General features: G+C 40.3%; 1 protein-coding gene across 3 annotated transcripts in view; it reads left to right on the top strand.

Moving 5' to 3' along the window:
- ADGRB3 (adhesion G protein-coupled receptor B3) overlaps positions 1-24,665 on the top strand; it is a 669,309-nt gene that overhangs the window by 318,429 nt on the left and 326,215 nt on the right. For all 3 annotated transcript variants that reach the window (XM_036916256.2, XM_036916253.2, XM_036916255.2), the window contains 2 exons: positions 15,120-15,188; positions 19,187-19,295. In XM_036916256.2, coding sequence (XP_036772151.2) covers positions 15,120-15,188; positions 19,187-19,295 — 178 coding nt within the window. The remainder of the gene's footprint in view (positions 1-15,119; positions 15,189-19,186; positions 19,296-24,665) is intronic.

Raw genomic sequence — 24,665 nt, 5'->3', positions numbered from 1 at the left:
TTTAGCAAATTCAAGGTTGCATCACAGATACTTTATTCCCATGTTTAATATCACCATCTTGCCATAAGAGGCTATTAAAGTACATTAAACATAATGAAAGCACATTAACTGTAACATGTAAAGAAGACAGAGTTTTGTTTGGAGTTTTGCTCTTAGATTAGGGAAGGTCATACTTAATTTTGTGGGGTCATATTTAATTTTGTAGAGAATTATTTTGGATAGAAAAATAAATTCAGTAACTTCTCATCGCATATTTTTCTTGTCATGGAAGATTTCTAGAGCAACAGCATTTATTTCTGTAAAAAAGTTCAAGTACTCACCCAGTTTCAATATTGCCTTTGCCATTAAAATAAAGCTTGTTGAATGGCAGACAAAGCATATTTAATGCAACTCTTGTTTGCATTTCAGATGAACTCTTTTTGCGCTGTAGGCTAGCATCTACCCCTGCCAAGCGTGAGTTAATTCCTGCATTTCTAGTGAAATGCTCTTCCTGTATCTCTGCATAAAGTTCATTAACATTAAGGTTTGGCAGCCCTCCCAGAGCAGGTGGTTTTCTTTCAGCCTACTCGTTTGGGAGTTTTATTTGAATTTCATGTGGAGAGTGCAGAGGGGTTTTTTTGTTTTTTGTTTTTTCATTTGTTTTTGTCTTTTGTTTTAATCAGCATCTGAGGGAAAGAGGAAAAGGAGGTTTTTGGAAACATGGAATCATTCATAAATAATATTCATGCCTCGAGTTGTATAGAGGTACATATATTACTTAAATTACATGCAACTGCTACTAAAAGCAGCTGCAGGAGGCTCGTTGGTGCTGTCTTCTATTCTGCATCACCAGTGTCCGGGGATACCGTTTTGATTGTTAAAATACAAATGGGGGCGGGGTGGAAGTGACCATCATTTGGGCAGTTCAAAGATGTTTTTTCCTTACAAAGAATGAGAAATCCTTCCCATTTTAAAAAGTTAATAAAGTCAGTCAAGTACAATTTCTCCCTGTAGTATGTAGCTGAAATATTTCTATTAGCATTTACATTGAAAAATAACATCTGAAGTCTTTGACCCAAAGTACACGTTGTAATTTCAAAAGAACTCAGATGCTTTGTGTTCACAGTCGAAACATCAGGCAGGCTGCTCTCCTGTATGTTCTCCCAGGCCTCTGCTAACCCTCCAGATGCAGGGATTTTAAGATTTTTAGGTGCTGAGATTCAGGAAATGAAGATTACCAGGGTACGGGAACATCTTTGATTGAACTACTCACTAGAGTGCACGGACTCAGTGGACATGAGCTGGTTTGACTTACACAGAGCGATTTGGCCCGTTGTTCTGTTGTCCTGCCAGCATGGTTGGGAACAGGTCCCTCCGTTTCCTCGCTGCTCTTTCTCCCAGTCCTCCACATACACACACAGTTCTGAGCACGGTGGTGTCCTGGTCATTCCTTCACACATGGGGACTGTGGTTTCCTGATCTGTTGTCTCCACAGGCATCTGTCTTTTCAGGCTCCTGAAATGCTTCCTCTCCCAGATTGCTGCTGCTTCTGTCTCTGCCTCAAACTCCTAGGCCAGCTCGAGCAGTCTTTATGAACGCCAGACCAGCAAGCCCCATGGTCCATCTGAAAATGATCTTTCTCTTCTCTGGAATCCCAGAGAACTTTATACCTCTTTTATTCTACTTTCCACAAACAATTTGACAGAAGTCTTTTATATATATTCAGTGTCTTGGTTCAATTGTAAGCTCTGGTTACAGCCTTATGCAGTATCTTCTGAACCTGACATAAACTTCAATTCTCTATTTCCAAGGGCTGTGGACTTTTCTGATTGGGTAGCACCTCGGGCTCAATACAGCATAAACTAAACTCATCCTGAATTCTAAGTTCTCTTGCATTTTCTACTTCTTGTAAAATTCACAGTCCGCAGGCTGGAATTGTAATGCTATCTTGACCTTATCCTTCTTCGGCTTTCCTCTAGGATATGTCTGCTTTTCCATCATGCTTTCCTCCTCTTCCCACAGCTGTTTCCCTAATTCAGCCAGTTATCTCAGCCTGCAGTACTTCCATGGCCTCTTTGCTTTATCCACTCCCAGGTCTTTACCTACATCTCTATCTACCTGTACACCACGGTCCTATTAATTGTCCGAGGACAGCTTTGATTATGTCACTCCTTATTAGAAACCTTCAGTGGGGCTCTGAGGCCCCTGACTGACAGCCCAGTGTCTTTCTCTCACCCTCTGGTCTATTCCACAGTGTGCAGATTCCCTCTCTTTCCAGCCACACGCATGTGCTATTCTTCACAGACGTGAGCAGAGGAGCCGCTGTCTGCCTCCTGAAGGCACTCTGTGCTCTCTGCCTTGGGGCCTTTACTTCCTCTGTGGTTTCAGACTGTCTCAGTCGGTCTCAATCTTCTATAATCCCTTGCTGCTCTGGACCTCTGATCTCCAGCAGCACTTTCTCTGTGTATTTCATATTAATAGCACTCGTTAGTAAGTCCTTGAGAAAGAAGAACTTTTCCTTGCCCCTTTTGGGTCCCAGCCAAGCTCCAGCTCCCCTCCACAAACATGATTTAGCGTAGAATCTTGACCATAGAACATGTTCAACAAATGTTGAATTAATTAACAGAATTAATAATTCTCAGTTTTTTTATCCCTTTTTTAAACTAAGAAATGAACAGACCAAAGAAAGATTAAGTAAAACTGTCTAAGGAGAATACATTTTTTTAAGTGTAGTCATGTGAGAAGCATTTTATTTAAAATGCCTAGTAATGCCAGATCCACTAAACAATTGATTTGAGATATTGATGAAAGAATTGCTACAATTTGCTAAAATTGGGATAAAACATTAAGTGCGCTTGTATGTCTCAGAATGGGAGAGCATGATTGTTTTGTTTTTGGAAACTGGTAGAAAAAAGTCTTCCAAGTCATTTCCCTTTACGCATGTTCTTTTCTAAACCCTGGGGCACTGTGCTGTCTCCCCGTCTCTGCTCACGTTAGTTATCTATTTAACTGATCCTTCCCATTTCCAGCTCGATGCAAGTTCCTTCAAGATCCGGCTGGAAAATCATTTCCACTCCAGAGTTTTCTCATCAAATCCTAGGCAGAATTCATTTTTTTCCTTCTTGTCTGGCCTTTAGAAACCTTGTAAATCTCCCTACTAGGTAGAGCACATCTCTCCTAGAACCATATAATTATTTGTGTCCAGGCCTGCCTGCAGCCATAAATTTTAAACTTATTGAGAGACTGTTATGTCCCTTGGCCTGGCTCATGAAGCAAGTAGAAACTCAAATATTTGTTGAAGTAATTAATGAACTAATACAGATAATAGTAATATTAGGGAACTTGACATTGCTTCACAAAGAGAGAAGAAAACTACTCTGAACATCTGATTCAGAGAGAAAAAAAGAAAAAGGAAACTCTGTCTATGAATGTATTTTAACTGCTGCGAGAATTCATCGTGAACTGTATCTGCAGGGGATTGACTCTCAGGCTCAGCCTAGCAGGAGAGGATTGAGTTTGCACCCGGCACTCAAGGAACCACGAGACTTGGCAAAGGTAACATGGACATGCACCAGTTAGATTCCCGGCTTGTCCAGTAACTATCTTGGTGTCTTCAGACACATACTTAACCTTCTTCTACCTTACTTCTTCATATCTAAAGAAGAAATAGCAGTCCAGTCTGTTCTCACTATTCGTGGTAGCTACGGTCTGTGAAGGTGCAGCGAACACCACGTCAACAAGCACGGAGTCATGGGCACTAGGGGAAATATGGGAGGAGACCCCTTTCATGGTCCAGTCACACCACTTTCATCCACCATGTGTGAATACCTGACCTTGTGTTCTGTGTGTTTCTGTTCAAAGACACCCTACTTCATGTATATTGTTAGCCATTAACATTGAACTCAACAGCCAAGAGATTATAACACATTCTTGAATAAAGTTTATTAGCACGTATTTCCTCTGTGAGGCACATCACAGCCTTCTTGGATTATGAAATAGTCCTTCACCACAACTCTGGGGGCCATTTTAACCAGTGACATTATCAAAAAAGCATAAAAAATATGAAAAACAAACAAACAAAACCCTGGGCATTAAATAGACATGAAAATACCCTTTGTTCACAGTATACAGGCTGAAGAAAAAAGAGTATCACCATGTTCAAACTCTGCTGGGTACTTGAGCCTTGGGCAACTCAAATTTTGTGCCACTCTGTGTATGTCCATGAACGCACTGTGAGTTTTGATTTGGGGGTTACAAATACATTTCAGTGAGTGGTTGCCTTTGCAAATATAGGCTCCACAGATAATGAAGATCGACAGTAATTATTTTCCAGGGTTGTTGTGAGGCTTAGAAATATTACAAGTTAAATACATAATAATATTTATGAAGTGTCTGGCACATACTCTCAGTACCATAACTCTGTAATGCCATAATTGCTAGTATTGCAACTTTTAACATAAAAGTAAAAGATGGATGCCTCTCTCAAGCCACTTACAAAACCATTGAAGGAAAAAAATAAGTTACAAATGAAGCTAGACTGTGGTGAGGAGGAAGAGAAGTGTACGTAGAGTACGTCTCACCTCTAAGAATTCTAGAAACAGAGGTGAGAACTACAGTGAGAAGTGAATTCATGGGAGAGGTTGGACTTGCAATAGAATTTGGAGAAATGAGAGGCAAAAAAACAGTTATTCGGCTGTACAGTCAAAGGCATGGAAATGGTATGAGCACAGCACATGCAAGAGAAAATGTCTGTAGAAAATGGGATGCATGTTGGAAAATGAAGATCATGTGGTCAGAAGAGTCAAGGAAGGCCAGAGACAAGTTTAAACTTCATTCTCTGTAATCAACATTACTAAATGTAAGCGGTACTTTTGGAAAAATGGTCTGGCAGAGGTAGATAATGTGGATTAGTGAGAAAGGAAGATGGCAGGGGAGAAATCCATAGAGGCTGTGGGTGTGCTGTAGAGGTGAGGAAAGACGAAAGCGTGTTCGTGCCTGTGGATCAGAAGGGGAGGCACGGTCTCTTAATGGAATGAAATGGTAGGCCCTTAAGGCAGTTTATATTTGGGAGATAAAGAAAAAAAACGTTAGAAAGAATACAGACGTGGAGGTATCCACAGAGACTCTTAGTGTGCCGTGACCCTCAAACTCACCAACACAAGAATTTGTCTCTACTCAGTTATCTTTCTGTTCCCTGACAAAACTCCTATTGGTCTAACTCTATTGTTTTTGACTATGACCCACATTAAGCACACAGTTCACATCAATAGATGATGGGAAACTAGTTTTACAAAATCACAGTTACCTTTACTATTTGTAATACACTCTACCATTCTCTATTCTTTTCTATTTCATTATGAAAAGTCGGTCATGATCCTCAAAGCATTTATCACTCAACATCTGAGACTCCTTCGTTTATCTAACACATGCCCTAGGCTTGAGAAATATATTTCCTAATGACTGAGATTAAATAGGAAGCTCAAACCTCAGCTTCCAATTTCTTTCTTAAATAAAATCTATATTCTAAATAAAATTTTCAGTCAAGTGGTCAAGGAATTAAATGGAAAGCAGAATTAGTGATTTGAGATAAGTCAAGCATTTTCTCTCCTAGAACTCTTGCTGAGGCTGAGCAAGCGTATATGTTGCACCATAGATCTCTCTCATGCTACCCGTCAGTAGCATTCATCACCCTGTGAGGATCCTCCGGTGTCAGTGCCTTGGTTTCATTGTTACCTTTTACATGCAGAAGAGTGGACTGATAAATGTAGAAGCAACTATTACTATAATAATATAATGCCATCATGTAATGGTAACTCTCATCCATGGAGATACTCTAATTGTCTTGACTAGGTAAGATCTAAGAAGGTTCTTTTGGTTTGGAATTACAATACAAATACAACTCTAGCGTTCAAGCTGCATGCAACCTGATGCCTTGCGATCCTCTGCTGAAAGAGCATTGTGCAGCAGAAAGGGTAATCATTTCCCTGAACAAAAGAATGGGAGGCAGGGAAGAAAGCAGAGTGACGTGACTGAGTGCCTGTTCTGAGGGCAGAATCCTGAGCTTCAGGTCAGGGCTCTGCTACTGGTTAGCTGTGTGATGCAAGATAAGTTATCAACCTCTCTGTGACTCAGTTTTCTTTTCCACTATATGGGATAACCATACCGACCTCACAGGGCTAATGTGAGCCTTAAATTAACTATGTAAAACTTATATAGTATGTAGCACACAGGAAAAGGTCAAGAAGTGTAGCTCCCCTTATTACACAAGAAGGTAGAATTCTGATGGAGCAAAACCCTGAAGCATCTCTGGACCACAGTTGTCTTCTGCCTGTGCAGCTGTGTATCTTGGTATCTCTGCCGTAAAGAAAGGAAGGCAGGTGTTGTTCACGGCACCACCTAGGGAAGTACGGGCACTGTTTTTCTCCCCCCACTTGTTCCAGAGAACAGCAGGGAAGGTGTCAAGGAAACGGGAGTCAGAGAAGCATAGTCCTTACAGCTGACCTCGCAAGGCCATTCTAACGCCAGACAGCAAGTGGATGCAGGGGCTGGCGAACACCAGCACCCAGGGTTCTCAGGAACCCGGCTGTGAATAGGCCACAGCTCCCAGCTGACAGTCACTCCAAGTCATGAACGCTGCTATTTTCAAGGCGTAGCAGCCTGAGAGGATTCTCTGTTGTCCCTCTGTGGCAGAGAGAGCCTTGTCTGACTCAGGGCCCTGTTCAGGTAGCACTTAAACCTGACCCTGATGATAAAGGTGAAAATGAGAAATTCAACACCAAATGACTTCCGTAATAGATGAGATATTAAGCAACAAATCTTGCCTCACAAATCGACATGATTCAGTCCTACTATGAACAAACTTTAGAAAATGGCTGCAGCCTATGAGCTAGTGAATGCCAAGTAATATAACTAAGTTATTTTGGTCAAGTTTAGAAAAATACAATGAAATATCTGATAGCAGTTTCATCCCTTCTGAATTCCTCATTATTTTCTTGAGTCAAGAAAATATTGAAATGTTCATCAGCAATATACAGATAGTTTTCTATTGTGGTTCCACTTATGATCAAAGCTTTATCTTTTGAACAGTTATTGGGAAATGCATTAGTTTGCTGGGGCTGCCATTACAAATACCGCAGCCTAAGTGACTTAAACAACAGGGATTTGTTTTCTCACAGTGTGGAGGCTTCAAGTCCAAGATCGGGTGTCCCAGGCCTGTGTCCTCAAGGCCTCTCTCCCTGGCTGGCACGAGTGGCTGCCTCCTCCCTGTGTGTGAGCCCTCCAGGTATCTCTGTGTGTCCTCATCTCCACTTAGAGGGACACCCACCAGGTTGCACCAGGGCCACTCTAACAGCTTCATTTTAAATTAATTACTTCTTCAAAGGCTCTATCTCCAAATACTGACATGTCTGCGGTACTGAGAGTTAGGGCTTCAGGATACAGGCTTTGAGCAGACCCAGTGCAGCCCATTACAGGGAGTCGTGAAGGCCTGGGACAATGTCCCTTTAGCAATGAGGAATGTGCTGGGCATCTTCCCCAGACAGGACCTGCTCTTGCTGCTGCCTGTGGTGACACCAGGGACAAGTTGTGACGTGTGCCTGCTTCTTGCACATGCTGACCCTTTGATGTACCCGCCAGGCCTGCCCAAATCTGGGTGATCAGTCATTACCTCATCCCTTATAGCAGCACCGCCTGTCTGGGTCTGAGGACTTTGCCACCCCGAGTTGGGGTGTTCATGTATCCTTGGCGGCTCAGCCAGGCCAGCTCTGGGGAATCATCATTGAACATATTTAATCGTATTAGCATCACTAACGTTTTTGCCTTTCATCTGTAAATGAGGCCCCAGAGCAGCACCCCTCTCGTGCCCCAAAGCACGGAAGGCTGGACGGCTTCTGCTCGCCACCTGGCCTCCCCATCTGCTGCACCTCAGAGCAGGTAACTGCTACCTCCTGCCGGAGTGCTTGCTCCTAAGCTTAGCCCGCCGAGACTGGCCGCATTGTTTAAGAAATCGCCCATCCAAGCTACTCAGAAACCACAGGTCACACTGTCTTGCCTCCTGGCAAGCAGTGAGATTAGTGTGAAACACAAACTGATTCCTGGAACGGTGTCCTGACGTTGTTTTCTGTGAAATCTGTGACTGAATGGAGAAGAAATAAACAAAGGTGTCCTTCAGCCTTTGGCTTTGTTTCCTCCTAAATTAGTGAGCATTAGGGAATGTTTGCTTCAATAACGTGTTCTCACCGTCCTCTAGGTCTGCAGAGGTAATGGCTGAGCTCAGAGAGCCCAGCCCGGCTGGCAGGAGCCCTCTGACCACAGCTTTCTAGACCCGGTCTTCCAGCCTGTGTGGACCCCACGACGGACCTTGATACTCCCAAAATCTACCTCCCAGTTTGTCCCTGGTTTTCTAGGGACTTGGTTTCTTGTCTCATGCTCCGCACATGTCTTGGCCCCTGAAACCTGCCAGGGGCCATCCGCTGCCATAATCTCTTGCCTTCCTGAAGCCTCGATAGTTCCTAACTGCCAATGACTAGTCAATATGCTCCTTGGGCAGACATTCTAGATTAAAGGTCTAAACCATAGTGTCGTGACTGTCGTGACAACTGTGAGTTATTTTGTCTATCCGGTTGTTAACAAATACAGTTAAAGCAAGCTTTAGGGCTTGTTTAATTAAAAAAATACATTAATGCAAGCCCAAGATTATTTATATAATAATTTCATTTCTTTGAAAATAACTTGCTCTCTTGAAGAGGAGACTAAAAAAGTAGGGTCACAGCCAGATCACATTGTTATACATGCCTTCATCTATAACCCAGGTGTGTTCATGGACTTGTGTCAAGGCCATTGGCCAAATGCATAGAGGCTGTAAAGATACATGAGATTGACTGCACCAAATCTTGAGCTCTCTTTGGATTTTTTTTTTTAATTTTGGTATCATTAATCTACAATTACATGAATAACATTATGTTTACTAGTCTCCCCCCTTCACTAAGTCCCCGCCACATACCCCTTCACAGTCACTGTCCATCAGCATAGTAAGATGCTGTAAAATCTCTTTGGATTTTTACCTTGTGAAATGCTTAGTCCGTCTCCTGGAGATTAATCTCCCCAGTGGAGAGTCTGTTTCTGAATTAATTTTATGTCACTCCTGCTTCTCTTCTACCCCCTCGTCTCTCATCTCTCTTACTGACTTCTCTTCCTGTAGTCTATCGCCTGTGTTTTAGCTATATTATAGTTTCTCTTCTAGCTCTGCTCTTAGCTGCATTATAGCTTCCTCATTCTCAGCCTGATAAACCCAAGCTCTCTCCCTTTTTTGCCGCACTGCTGTTTCTTCTGTGCTCTTTGGCGTGGCTGACTGCAATGTTGCCCGGAGTTACCTGAGCCAGGAACCAAAGACCCATCTTTGCTTCTGTACCTTCCCTCCTGGGCAATCTGTCGCCGGGTCATGCTGGGCCCCTTAGACAAGCTGCCATGCTCTCTGGCTTCAATAAAAAGTGGGGACTACTTTCTGCCCTCCCTACACTCACTCTTGCTCTGCTGCACTTTGTTCTCCCAGCAGCAGTGTTAGATTTTTATTTTTAATGAACCTCATGCCATCTAACTAGCAGAGGATCAAGACGCCACTTGGTCTGGTTCCTTGCCTATCTTTTACACCCTGTGTTACTATTCTCTCTTCTTCTTCTCACCCAGCCCCCTGTTCAAGATCACCCCAGCTATACTGGCCTCTTTCTGTTTCTTAGCTTCTCCAAACTGTCCCACCTACCCAGGGAATTTGCACTTCGTCTTCCCCTTGTTTTCCTGGAACTTTCTTCCTCGGGTCTTCTTCCATCTGTCTTCTTCTAATCCTCTGATTTCAGGTCAGCTGTCACTTTCAAGAGTCTTTCCAGCTGACCACTCAGCCTTAAGCAGTGTTGCATAAACACACATGCACACAACTCCCCGACCCTCTATCCCCATAAATTATTTTGGCTTGGTATCACCATCTGAAAGCATCCTGGGCAGTTATTTATTTTCTCCTTTATTGCCTTTTTCTACCCACTACAGTGTGGGCTCTGTGAGGACAGGAGCCCTGGTGTGCCTCCCTCATGTATTCCCAGCATGTAGAACAGTGCCAGGTATACAGTATGTGCTCAATAAATACTTCTCAAATACGTAAATACATTTCTGCTTCTCCAATATTTTCCACATCTCTCCTCGCCTTCCCCTTGGCAAATCCACCACCTCCCTTTAGGTCTTCACAGTCACTGCTTGGGGCACCGATGCCTTCCCCTAGCAACACGCCTTTCTCCTGCCTGTCTCCTTGCCAAGCGCCCTCCACTTTGCCACCTGGGTTATGTGTTCGTAACTCTCCTTGGGCTGTTCTTCTGTGAGCAGAGCAGCAATCATGCTGCCAAACGCATTCTGCCGGGGATGGGGTGGCGTTAGTGGTGCATGGGGAGGTTTTCTGAGGTTGGCAAAGCGTGAGCTTATTTATGGAAGAGGAGACCCTTCCTCGGTTGTCGCCGGGTCTCAGCAGTCCAACTTCCACAGGTGTTGCTTCTCCATTCATCAGCTCCTACAATATCTCAGAATTATGTGTCTGTGTTCAGTGTGGCCTTGAGACCTCAGAAGGCTGTTTTAAATAGGAAGAGTTGGATCTCATATTTATTCAGGATAACCTGTTCTCTTATCTGTACAAACAAGTGTCATATCTCCTTCCCTGCATATAGTGAGAGCATCGGGTGATTGGCAGAGGAAGGTGTTGAGTTGGAAAGGAAGCAGCAAATTGTGTGTGGGGCCATTGATTGATTTTTTTTTAATTCTCCAATGCCTAACCCACTGTCTTATACACAGTAGACATTGCAACTAATCAGTTTGAAACACTTCAGTATTTACCTTTGCCTATGTACAAGAGTGGAGCACAAGAGTGAACAAGATAGAAATAATTCCAACTAGATCACAGGCTGCTAGAAAATGCCCTAAACTGATTGTCATACAAATATCATAATTAAAAATTGTGATGTACTTCAGAAGAAGACTATACAGTGCAACGATGTGTCAGATGTTTACCACCCGTAAGCAGGTGTTGTACAGCGGGCTGCCTGCATTACTGTCCTCCTTTATGTTAGGATGGAGGGCAAATTATTCAGCCTTGGCTTTATACAGGATAGTTCTGCTGAGTGGCCATACATGGATGTAGAGGTGGGAGTGAAGTCACAGACTGTCCTGCTAATTCACTCTGCATTTGGGAAAGCAGGATAACAGAAGAGAGAACAAGTGCCCCTTACGGTAGATAGAACCTCTTCCTTCACATATTTGCATGATTGATTATGCACTGGCTATTTCCTTTCTCCATGGATTTTTTTGCCAAGCATTGGTAAATGCAAAATAAAAAATGTTCACTGATTTAAATTAAAGGTAAAAGAGAATTTGCAGACCTTGTGTACTTAGGCAGTAGTGGTGATCTTATAAATCCTTTTTAAGGAAATTGCATATAAATCTAGAAAGGGTATTTTCAGTAAGAACAGGAAGTAGAACAGCTGAAGAAAGGGATCAGAGTCTGGGATGCATGAAGTCCAGCGCCCCTGGAGTACACAGAGCACGGGGCTGGGGAACTTCAGACTCAGTTGGAGAGACAGGAAGGGGCCAGATCGTGCGTGGCCTTGAAGCTGCCAGTCACAGAATCAGTGGCCTCTCCCATGCTGTGTCCTTACCCTAATGGCCGGTCCCTTCTTCCCTGTTTAGCCTTAAGCCTTTCTTGTGGCCCCCCACTATTTCTAGTCAGGACCACCAGGACACCTTAAAGCTCTCAGTTCTGCACTGTTAAGTCTTCTTTAGCACTTGCCCTTTCCTCTCAGTGTCCAGGCATTTTGCTGCTGGGTTTTGAGGAGGCAAACGCATTTCCTGTGGGTCAAATAGCTCAAATCACTAGCCTCACCTACAACTCTATTTCATAAGGAATAAGCAAATGCTCAGGGCTAAGATGCACTTCACTGTACTTATAGAAAATAGGATATAGTCCATGAGAAATGTGTTAAGTGGAAGCCAATAAGATGTAGAGCAAGGAGGTATTTACCACTTTCCATAAAATACAGTGTCCTTTTCATCTCACATGGCCAGATCTGGGACTTACACTTTGAGTGTGGCAGAAACATTTATGCTTCTCTTTTCATACATTTACTGCACTGATTTTCATCATGCATCTTGCAAAAGTAAAGCAGAGTCATGCCCCCTGACCTTGTGTACCACATCATTTGGCACAGTGCCTCTCCTGTGTAGGTGATTGATACTAACAACACTGCACCCGCCCGCCACCCCTGCAGGGTGCATTCTTAGGAAGGAGGGTTTCTGCTGGACAAATCATAAGCCCTGAGGTTAGTGGTGAGTAAGCTCTGGGCTGTGCAAATTCCTCAGACAGGAAGAGACTATCAAAGAGGAAAGGGGAGAGCGCCACTGATTGTGAAAGTCTGTAGCAGCATTATAGGTGCACATTCACTGTAATGTGGCCATAAATACAAATCATGCTGCCAGTCATAAAAAAGATAATGCAAAGGGAGTAATATCCTAAAGGTGCCATATATTGAGCACTTACCATGTGTCAGATATCGTGCTAAGAAATTAGCTCCAAGCTTCACAAGTACGCTGCCAGACAGCTATTACCATTTCTCTCTTACAGGTTGCAGAAGGAAGGTGTAGAGGGCAACACCAGCCCGGGAACACAGTTATTAGATGGTAGGGCGATTTTAAACCACATTGCCTAGTTCAGGCTTCAAACTCAAACTCTGCCAAGGACATCCCACTCTTTCAAGTCAGTTTAGGCCACGGACAGCAGGGCCGATGAAGGCAAAATAAAACAGAAACTTGCCGTCAGATGCAACTCAGGGGCCGACAGAAGTGTGCTGAGCCATGAACCATCAGGAGAGGTACTGTGGCAATTAGAGCTCCTCAAGGACTCTGGCAAGCACTGGAATTGCTGCCCTGGAAGCTGCTTCATACTTTTCTCAAGACATCAATCAAGTGGCCTGAGATGTTACGGGTCCCCTCTTCACAACGGTTTTCTGTTTGGTTCTGCTCTGTTCTATCAGTCTGAGCAAATGTCAAAGTAAATTGATATACACGATGTTTTCAATGTTAGACAGATTCGAGCAGGGCGAGCTCAGAGGAGCGATGCTTGAGTCTTCTTAGAGAGTCCGAGGTGTACTGACTTTGTAACTTCATTATTTCCTTCACGGTAGGGCTTTACTAAGTGTTTGCTGTGAGCCAGGCTGGGTATGTGCTGAGGACGCACTGACAGACAAGAAGGGCTCATGCTCCCCGTGAATGTTCACCCCCTTTCCGCCCCCTGAGATGTTCCAGCTTAACTCACTGAGCCCCTGCACAGGCCCACAAATGATCACCCCCTAATCCTATTGACAGTGTGTGCTGTTCTCTCACACTGATTTAGGGAAGTGATTTATTGACCTTGGAAAATGTTATAAAACATTTCTTATACTCTCTGTTTGGTTATTTGAATGTATATTTTAATAATTTGTGTGTTTGTGTGCTTTTATGTACTCTCTTTGGTGATTAAAAGAAAGGCTGACCTCTGAGTTGATCATTTTGATGAAGGAATGATGTGTGCTCACTGGCCTTTATATGCAGTGCAGAGCCACTGACCTGCTTTCAGCAAAACATGCTTTGTGAAATGTTTTCCCAGAAATGGAGACACATTTGCACAAATTGGTTCCATTCTTTTGGTGTCTCTTGTTAGCAGCTGCATGCATTTGTATGGAAGCTGGCCGGGGTTAGCATGCAGACCATGGCCATGGACCTCTGCACAGCTAACTGGCATGTACGGGGATGAAATCTCCAACTTCTGCCTCATTAGCACCATGTCCCCTACTGAGTTAATCAGCCACTGGCAATTGGAGAACTCGGAAGGTCAATTCTTTCTGCCCATAGGTAGAGTTACAGCTCAATGGATTAAGCCCTTAAATGCTACCACTCCAACCAGGAAATTCTAGGTGGAAAAAATGGCTGGTAGTACAAAAAGGTTAAACGAATTGAAAATGAGTCTCAAACAGACATGCAGTTTTAAGAGTTGCATAAAATATTCTGTAAACTTTTATAGAGGTCATGGCTTCAAAGATGTCTCGATCATGAGATTGCTAGGAACTATTAAAATAAATAGCACAAATAGGGCAATTAAATATAGATACTAACGGCTTCGAAACACAAGAGAAGAGGAAATGAAGCTGGTTTGTTTTTCTTCTTAAAACACCCAGGTGACTTTATTTGAAATTAGGATAACAGCCCGTTTTGAAAAGCTAGATAGGGAGGAAGGTTGATGAGGCTAAAAAATTGTGGTTGTTTCCACTCACAGGAGTCGTGCACTGACTCATGTGTCAGATGAGACCAGGCTTCTGCTAAAGTACATACAGACCTGGTGGAAGGGACAGGCCTTCAGGACACAACTTAGGGACTGTCATCTATGTGGCATAAGGCAAATTCATCAGGTCACTTTATATTTCTTAAGTTTTCTGTGACCCCAAGTCACAAAAGTCAGAGTAAAGGATAATAATTTTAAATAGTTAAGATTTATTGAGCACTTACTGTGTGCTATATGCCAAATACTTAGGAAACTTCATGTAATCTTGCAATAGGCAGTTGTAAAAGTTAAAGAAAATTAGCCAGAAAGGGCAGAGCCAGGATTCAGGCCACAAGCCTGTCATTTGTGTCACCTTTGCGCATAGTCTATGTCACTGTGATGCTCTTCAAAACGGTGGTATAAGTAGTGGTCAAGTTCCACAATTAACTGGATAGCATGTAAAAAGATAAATTTAGGACACCTTCATTACAGAAGGGAGAACACTTATTTGTAAGGAATGATTATACAGTAGTGTGGCAGAATAATTTATAGAGAATATAATGAACAGGAAGTTGTAAGTTAAAATAAGTATTTTACCTATTCTGATGTCTTCTGAGGTGTATATGTGAAGTTACATAGAAATCCCAGAATTACAGTACTGAGAAAGGATCCTCAGAGATCTTCTAGAATAATATATTGGGGTCATAAAACAATATTGCAAAGCATTTATATCCTTACCACATCATCAGTTCAAATGGATGTTTTCGAAACGTATATTCTCTCATGTAACACTCAACCTTTTATCTAATTTAATTTACAGAACTTCTTTCAAATAGTTAGCAACCTTCTTGATGAAGAAAACAAGGAAAAGTGGGAAGATGCACAGCAGGTAAGGCTGGAGTTATTTCAAAATTTAAGATGAAGTTGTCTAAGTAAAGTTTTAGAAATAAGTGGAGAAATTAATGGCTTGCTGTTCCAAGAACATAAAAGGAGACTTTGAAAAATCATTCCAGATTATATCATACTAACTTTAGAGAAAATGAGTGATTTATCATAAAAATTAATGAAATGAGTGATATTTATAAATATGAACAAACTGAGCACGTTAAAGTAATTTATAATTTTGAAGTATTAGTACATGAAAACTATATGACTTGCCAACTAGTTTCTTTCCTACCTACAGACTATGGAAAAAAGAGCAAATCTAAAGGCACATATTGCAAATTAAACTATAGATTACTCACTAGTAAAATCATTTGCATGTACTGCAACACTACATATACTCTGGATCATATATACAGATGTGCATTTTAATTCAAAGCCAAGAGCTGTAAAGATGAATTCTCATAAAAATAATTGTATTCTGCTTTTTTTTGTCCCTTTCTGCTATGCATGATCAGCGTAGCAAGTGGTCTTATTGGTTTAGTTGTTGTTTTAAAATGCCTTGCACTGCCATTTGTGCTACGCTGACATATGGTTAATAACATTTTTTCCAAATTACAGGAAAAGTGGATTAGAGGTTAAGAAAGGAAGAATAAGCATGTTTTTAAAAAACTCAATGGAAATTTATTTTAACTGAATGTTAAACTTCTTTAAGTTTTCAACTTGACCCTAATTAAAAATTCCAAGAGAACAATGCAATCTTGAAAATAAAAATCTTTGCTGAGGTCCAAGCGAGCCATCTGCCTCTTTCTCTCTGTGATCATGTACTGGGCCTGCAGGAGTAAAGCATACCCTTGATTCCTGCTGTGACAGGAGCTCTAAAAATAGTCCAGTGGGGATCCGCCTTATTATCAGGTACAAATTCTGTGCTTCTGGCCTTCTCAAGAAAAAGAAAAATCACTCCTTGGATTAAGACCCCAAATCTATCCCTTTCTACTTGTTTGAATTATATATTTGTCCTTGGCTTTTCTCTAGCGGAGAGCCTCATTCATTCACTGTGTCTTTCCTTAGAGCACAGCTGCAGAGACTAAGCACAACTCTCTAGAATGCTGGAGACTGTTAATTATGGGTATATATAAGACAAATGTATGAACCCTATTTTAAACAAGACTGCAGTTCATCGGATGATGTTATTTACTGCGAGGTCCCAGTGTGAACACAGAATGAGTGGTGGCAGAACTTCTCATCAATGGAAAATCCTGAGTCCTTAGTCCCTCTGTTTACTTGTGATTTTTGACTTAGCTATATTCTTATCTTTTAAGTATTTTTTTAGTAGTCATGATCCCTAATGCTTTTATAACTATATGATATTCACCAACAACAATTTTGTAGCTTTTACTGAAAGTTATTTTCATAAATGCAGTTACATAGTAAATGAGTCTCCAAGATTATGGCACAAAGGGGGATGTCCATGGAAATAAGAGTTGTTTAAAACCTACCAAAGATAGTTCCTTGTATGTCCCCTTATCTCCTTTTAAAGGAATAGCTTCAACAAAACAAATTATAAAACACAGGTCTGGGTGCGTTTGGAAAAACCAGCTGAATCAAGTAGTGAATATTGACATCAGAAGGTTTCGCAAACAAAATTTACACTTTTGGGCAACAAATAGGGTCATTGTAGAACATGTTTTCTGCACATTGGCCCTGGTTATAAAAGATAAAACTATGCTTCCTTAAGGTGTCATACTAAAAATATAGTATACTACAGTGGAAAAAAGACTATATTCCATATGCACTATTCCATAAGCCTTCACCATACCTGGAATGGACAAGTCCATTGCAATCAAGACAGGCCATTTCAACTTCAGTCATGATACTATGCTCTGTATTTCCTTATTATACTGAAAATTCAAGTTTTCTACAGCAGGAGTGGGTAAACTTAGCAAGTGAGCCGCTTCCAGCCTGACACGTCCAGCTGCTTTGTGTACAGTTTGGCCCTATAGCTACACCCAGTCGCTGACATATGGCTGCTGCTTTGGTGCAACAAGGACAGAGGTTGAGTTGAGTCGTTCTAACAGAGACCCCATCCTCCACAAAGCCTAACATACTCACTGTCTGGTGCTTTACAGAAAAAAATTTACCAACCCCTGCTCTACAACATTTGGCTTCTGTTGGGAAAACACAATTAAAATCTTCTACCAGCCTAGAAAACTTGTCCACAAAGGTAGAAAAAAAAAAAAACGAAGCAGTTTTATTATTGGATAAGTGTTTAATCCAGAATGTGATGCACATCACAGGCAACCCACTAAGAAACTGCAGACAAAAAGGATTCTCACCTCCTTGTGTGTAGCCCACCAGACACAGTCCATTGCAATGTGTCCTCAAGACAAACAACTAGTCCTTTGGTAAGAAGATTTAGCAGCACCATTTGTTATGCACAGTTCATCCTAGATTTGCTGGTAATTGGGGTGAGCACTTGTTAGGAAACTGCCCTTATTCAAAGAAAAAATAAGCTTCTTATATCTTAATGGCTGAAAGTTTTGCAACATCGAGCAGGGCTCCTGCTGAAATTAGACTATCACAAAGACTGAGAGAGAGAGACACTGTCTTCCTTGGTGATTACATTTCAGAGAGACATTCCTGATTTTTAATCTGGTAAGAGACTATTTAGCTTTTAAAAAGATTCACATACATGTCAAAGAACCAGAGAATGAACTTAACGATTATTAATTTTCTGAAATAAATACTCTAAGAAGAGGGATGGGGGAGCAAAGAACTGAAAGAGGAAGTCTTCTTATTTTCAACAGGGAAAATTAAGCCTCTCATTTTAAATTTGTATTTACCCTTCCACCACACATACTCATATGCACGTACGCCTACACAAAAGCAGAGAAAAAAAAAATAGAGGAGTAACCGGAAGCTTGGAGCTGATGGAAATTCAGAGCACATTTTTGGAGTGCTGCTAATTGAACTTTCAGAATGCAAATAATGATTGGAAGTGTAGGAAAGACATAACGTTTATCCCAAAATCTTTCTGAAATTAAAAAAAAAATGCACCTATCTATGCTGTACATTTCTAAGTGTAATAGTCATTGTTCACATCATCAGGTATATGAAAAAAATGTGCATCCTGGGTGTCTGATTTTTAGATGGGTACAGTCATGAGCTCCTGTAAAATGCACACACCCTGCCTGCCGTCTGCCCTGCCTAGCATGTCTTCCTCCTCCACCCAACCCCTGCCAACTCTTACTGAATGCTTTCCTGCTAATCAGTGTCTCTTCTCCTTCCTCACTGGCCTTTGCACATACACAAAACTAGTAAAACTCTCTAATCTACTTAATTTTTTTCATGGCTGTGTGCTACTGCAGTGCTGAATGGCTAAAAGAAATGAACCTCACTTCAAAAGACTTTCTGCTCTAATATGGTTATACGATGCAGTCTGCCTTTATAAGCACCACGGGTTACACATGCTAAAATTCACATGACCTTTTAAATGGCTTCCAGTTTCCACACACCATGAGCCATTGCCAGAATTGGGTTGTCTTTAAGAAAATATTTGTCCTTGCGAGGTGGCTTGGTGTTGGGAGGTGTGTATGGACACATAAAGCACCTTTATGTCGATCCTGAAATCATTGTTAACATTGTTATTCATACCATGGCTATTATAATGATTGGAAATAAATGTCTCCCCCTAGATATTTAGTTATTTTGCAGTTAAATGAATAACTTTGTAAATATCTTCATGATGGCAGTAATAATTTCTTCTCTCAATGCCCATAATACAGATGTTAAGGAAAAAAATGTAAAAAGCTCCCAAATTTCAAACTTTGTTCCGGTATATTTAGGTGAGGAAAGGAGCCATTCTCAACTATTAGTCCAAAACACCACTGTTGCCATTACATACATTTCTTCATTTCACTAGAGCTTATTTATGACCTCATTATACTGGGTTTTTTAAAATTCCATTATATAAACTTTTTATTCCAACCTTTGTTTTTTTTGTAGATTTATCCAGGCTCGATAGAGTTAATGCAGGTGATTGAAGATTTTATACACATTGTTGGAATGGGGATGATGGACTTTCAGAATTCATACTTAATGACTGGAAATGTAGGTAAGAAATAGGATGTTTTCCCCAAATTTTACTGAAATTTAAAAAAAAATTGCAAGTATGTAAGCCATATGTTTTTCAGTATAATATCCATTGTTCATGTCTTTAAGTATATGTAAGTAATGTATTATGGATACTTGGTGTCTGATTTTTAGATGGGCCCAACCACCTATGTAGTTTACACACACATTTGCATGCATCTGTATGTACTCGTGTGAATTCATATAGTGTTTATCTTGTGCTCATCAGCACATGTATATGGAAAGGGGAATATGAGCTGCTCTCTCCATTTGACGAATGTCCTTTGCCATCCAATCAAATGTTGAAAATATATATCTTCTAGTATGTTTTTTAAAAAATGAGTCTTCATAATGTTCCATACATAGTTTAAAAGGATGTCAAGTTACTTTCTTGCTGGTTGTCCCAAGAAAGTGCTGACTAGGCAGAGCTGTGGAATGCGTGAGTACCTGTGAGGGTCACGATCATGCCTGAGTAACTTCCGGGAGGTGGTGCATCTCTGAGATCCCTCTGTAGTGGACTCTGTAATGCTGGAATATGTAAAATAATACTTCTTCCTTTAGTTGCCTCTGAAATTAGGGAGGGAAGTACAGAAAGGGGAATAGAGAGAAAAACATAACCTACATGCACTCGTACATCACCACAATTGCATTGAACCAACAGTTATGTTAACCAAATGGCACATTCCTCTTTATAGGTAAAAAAGCAGATCAGAGCAAAGAAATAGTCTTCCTAAGTATTATATGCGTTGAATTGATGTAGATTACAGTTTTCTCATTTCTTTAAAGCTTCCTCTCATGATGCTGCTGTGATTCAGAAAGATTTTCTTTCATTTGTCATGCTGTAGTAATCTGCATATAAAGATCACCAAACTATAGATGATAATGTGTTCAAATAAATGTATCTTACCTTACAGACTTATGCATGGGATGTTTAAGCTTTAGTTTATGGATCAGGAAGAGATGTAACTTGGTAGGGGGATTAACTAGGAGAATTCAACTGGTGCAGAACATATATATATATATTTTTTAATGATTACGGGTTTTGGTGGTTCATTTTATACATGATTTATTCTGAAGGTCCTTTAGTCTTATAGGGACTTTAGTGATCCTAGGATATCTTCCACCAAGGTGACCTCAAATTGTAATAGTTGGTAGCTAACTACCAATAATATTCCTCAGCTGAAGAGAACCTATGAAACCAAAGAGTCCTCACATGGAGACAGTCATGTGGCCACGCGGCATATTCACTCAGCGTCATGCTTTTCCAGGTGTGCTGATGTCGTAGTCCCCCTTCTGAATCAATTTGAGCGTCCAGACTTTTCCCCACAGTGGGTGTTGAGCAGCTTGTTCTAGACCAAGAATGGAGTGAGTTCTCTTGCCATGAGCAATGAGAAGAAAATGGGGTCAAAAAATAGTATCTTCATTAAAGAAGGGATTCAGAAATCAGAGAAAATCCAAATTAAATGTCCATGCAAAAGTATCTGGGCAAAAAAAGGAAGGGTAAAGTCTGTAGGAAAAGGGGTGGCATGCCAAGCTGTGAAGCTGTGAGTTTCTGGGCCCGCGGGAGAAAGAGCCTGGGGTGACTGTGGAGTCGCTGATGGTTGGAGCTGGACTCACTCTGCTAGAGACCTTACGGCGTCTCCGGAGAGGAAGGAACCCCAAGGGTGCTGTGCCTTGGCAGAGATTCACAGAGTAACTTACAAGAAAAACTGAGGGGAAAAGACCAAGAACTACTGTTTTCTTTTCTTTGTGTAAATGTTAACATCGACTTCTGAAAGGTGTTCCTAATTAGAAGTATTATCAGATCGATAACGGCTTTTGTTCAGAATGCGTTTGGAACAAACCTATAAAAAACAAAGCCAGTCTCAGAGTCCAGTAAACTTCAAATTGGATTTAAAGTATGCTGTTTGAAGAGGAGCATTTCAGATTCTCTCTAGTACTAGTATTATTTACTATAAAAATTGCACAAGTGTCCATAAATCGTAAACATTTATTCCTCTTTACCTTTAACAAAACAGTATATTTGAAACACTTGTTATTTTTTCATTATTATTATTATTTCTACATTGTTTGTGTTATCTAGGTCTGCATACTTCCTTTATCATTACTAAACTTTAAGAGGTACACTAATTATAGTAATGCAAAGCAATTTAATTCTGCCAATAAAGGCAACATTTCTTTATAATGCCTTCAGTCGGTGTAAGGACAGCGTGAAGGTTTGGCCCTCCCACTACCCGTTAAAGAAAGGTTATGTTCTGTGAATGATTGTCCCAAGCATTATTGTACCACCTAAGAGAGATCTTATTTATAGTTGATTTCCCCCAAAATACTCATCCAGGATTGACTTACTATAGCTTGATGACCAGAAGGAGGTTATTCTCAATAATTATCTGGTTTTTCAAAGTGTATCTCTATTTTAGGGGTCTCCAGAGAAGCAGAACCAATAGCATATATAGACATACAGAAAGGGATTTATTCTGGGAGTTTTACTCCTGCAGTTATGGAGGCTGGTCTCTGCAAACCGGAGGCCAGGGAAGCTGATACTATAGCTCCAGCCCAAATCTGAAGGCCTGAGAACCAGGAAAGCCAGTGGTTTCTAAGTGCTGATCCCAGGAGTGTGGGGGAAAGAGAAGACAGATGCTCCAGCTCACACAGAATGTGGTTTCACCCTTCCTTGGCCTTTTTCGTTCAGTTCTGGCCCTCAGCGGATTGGCTGATGCCCACCTGTCTCTGTGAGGGAGATCTTACTGACTCAGTCTACTGACTCAAATGCTAGTCTCCTCCAGAAATATCCCCACAGACACACCCAGAAGTAATGTTTTGCCAGCTCTCTGGGCTTCCGTTAGCCCAGTCAAGTTGACACAAAACATTAACCATCACAACCCAGTAGAATCAAATTGGGTTTAAATAATTACTTAATGTTCCTGTAACCTATGGGTAAATAATTACCCATGTTCTTCATGTTATCCAGTTTGATACTAGTATATATAAAATACAACTATACTGTTTTGTCTGATATTTCCAAGGTTTTTAGATAAGGCTACATACAGAGAACAATTTATAGTAGTAAATTGTGAAATGAATAAGTTGGTATTAATTTGTCTTACATCCTAAGTCCAAACATTTATTATCCAACATCAAACTCATACTGAGCACATGTGTACACACATGTTCACACACACAGATCACACAGCACGTGAATAATAAATAAAGGTGAAGTAACTAAGAAAGGTTGCTTATTCCTTATAGCCATTCTCTTCAGCCTTTTGGATTAAGACTCCTTTAAGAACTTTACAAAGTCATCATATCCTTTAAAGACATTATAGTTTGTTTGTTTGTTTGTTCTCATAAAGCTTACAAGCATAGCCATTCTACTTTTCTGGAATTTTGATAAGTTTCTGAAGAAAGAGACAGAGTTGAATTGCCAAAAATAAACATCCTAAAGACCATATACTTTAGTAAGAGAGTCTCGGAACCTTGTTGGCCTATTTTATTTCAACTTTATGTATAGTTTCAGCATGTCTGTTTTCTGGTTCTTGGTTTAGATAGAATGAGTCAGAAGCAGAGACAGAAGTGTTGGAAGCAAACAGATAGCAAATATAAGAGCTGAATTAATGAAGCAATCAGAAAAAGGAGGAGGAAAGAAGGCAGCAGAGTGTGGCTCTTTTCTGAGGCAACAACCTCTGAGGACATTAGTTCTCAGACTTAGCACAATAATCTATGCAACAGTCATGGCTTTTATTCATCAAGTTCCTATAATCTGATAAAGATGGCAGAAAAATGAGTGACATATCTTGGAAATATTTTCTTCAAAAATAGTTTAGATGAAAAGTTTTGAAGCTTTTTTTATCCGAAAAATGTCTTTACCTGTATCAGCTTTTGATAAATGAAATGCTCTTATATGCTAAAACCTAAGAACACTTTAGTGTAAATGCATGTGTGTTCATTCTGGGAGGGAGCAAATCATACCTTGGATCAATTTCTCAAAAGACAGAACATCCAAAAGTTTAACAACACTTGGAAAAAATATTCTACAAAGATATTAAACAAAACAATGTGTTTATAAAATAATTAAGCTTAAATAAGATATTTATTAATTTTCCATATTCAATATTGACATAATTATAATAAATGAAAGTTAATGAGCATTTATTAAAGACTAAACACTCTTAAATAGCTTATATAATTACTGAATAAATGAATGCATGTGAAAAATTGATATGCTACAGAGATATTTAAATTTTCAGTGTGCCTCAGTTTACTGTAAAATTGTATTCTAAATTTTCTAAATATGCTGCATAGGTAAGTAGTTTTTGTTTTAGTAAAAAATGTGAATTTTCAATGAAGTTTTTCAACATATTATTATCAATTAGGTCAGACAGACTGCATCTTAATATTATTTAATTACTTAAATTTATTTCTCTTCAACAAAAATATTCTCTGGCGTGTTGTATAAACTCACTTTCTATACTTTTGCAACAAACATTTTCCCTCCAGTCCTGTGCATTCCAGTGTTTCTCTCTCTCCACTTCCCTGACAGGCCTCTTGGAAAAGCCTGGAAGGAAACTCCAATCACCAAATTAAACCTCCTCCCATGTTTCAACCTTGATGCCCTCTATGCCTTGATGGCCACTCTCTCTTTCTTGAAACTGTTCATTCTTTTAACATTTTTGTATTTATGATAATATAAATAGAATTAAAGGGTATTAGACTCGTGATGCAGTCATATTTAGATTTTGAGGGGAGAGTAACATAAAGTAGATGAAGCCCTGGAAAGGAAGAAAAGCACATTATTTGAGGCCAACTGTCTCCAAAGGCAGAATAGAATGTCTGAGATCTCATGGTTCGAATGACATGGCATGTGTGTGGATTTCCATTGTTCTAAAGACTTATCTAAATGTGTAGCAGAGTATTTTATAGTTTTTCATTATGCCTTTAGTCATCTGTTTTCCACAATAACTTCAAGCAGCATAGTATTTTTTCTTTATTTATTGGTAAGGATAGCCTTTTCTTTAGAAATTAATGTTTTTAGTTTTGGACTTAGATGTTGGGCATAAAATAATTACATAAACAAATAAAATACCTAGTATACTTTGGTATATGTCATATAAACCAAGTGTTACAGAGGTTTATTCCAAGAAATGTTCTTTAGAAGCATCTAGAAAAACTTCCTGGAGAAGGAAGCATTTAGTGTCGACTTTGAAGGATGGCTGGATTGTTGGCAGTTCAACATGGAGGAGAGTGAGTAGCAAGGAGAGATGCTTACATTCCAGAACCTTCTTTCAGCAAAAACAGTGTAGAGTTGTCAAAGTTGAGATTGTGTTAAGGAAATAAGTGGTCTACTTTGATAAAA

Source organism: Manis pentadactyla, chromosome 16 (genome assembly GCF_030020395.1).
Source record: "Manis pentadactyla isolate mManPen7 chromosome 16, mManPen7.hap1, whole genome shotgun sequence".
Lineage (NCBI taxonomy): Eukaryota > Metazoa > Chordata > Mammalia > Pholidota > Manidae > Manis > Manis pentadactyla.
Note: the sequence above shows the minus strand (reverse complement) of the source record. Positions and strands in the feature narration are given on the sequence as shown.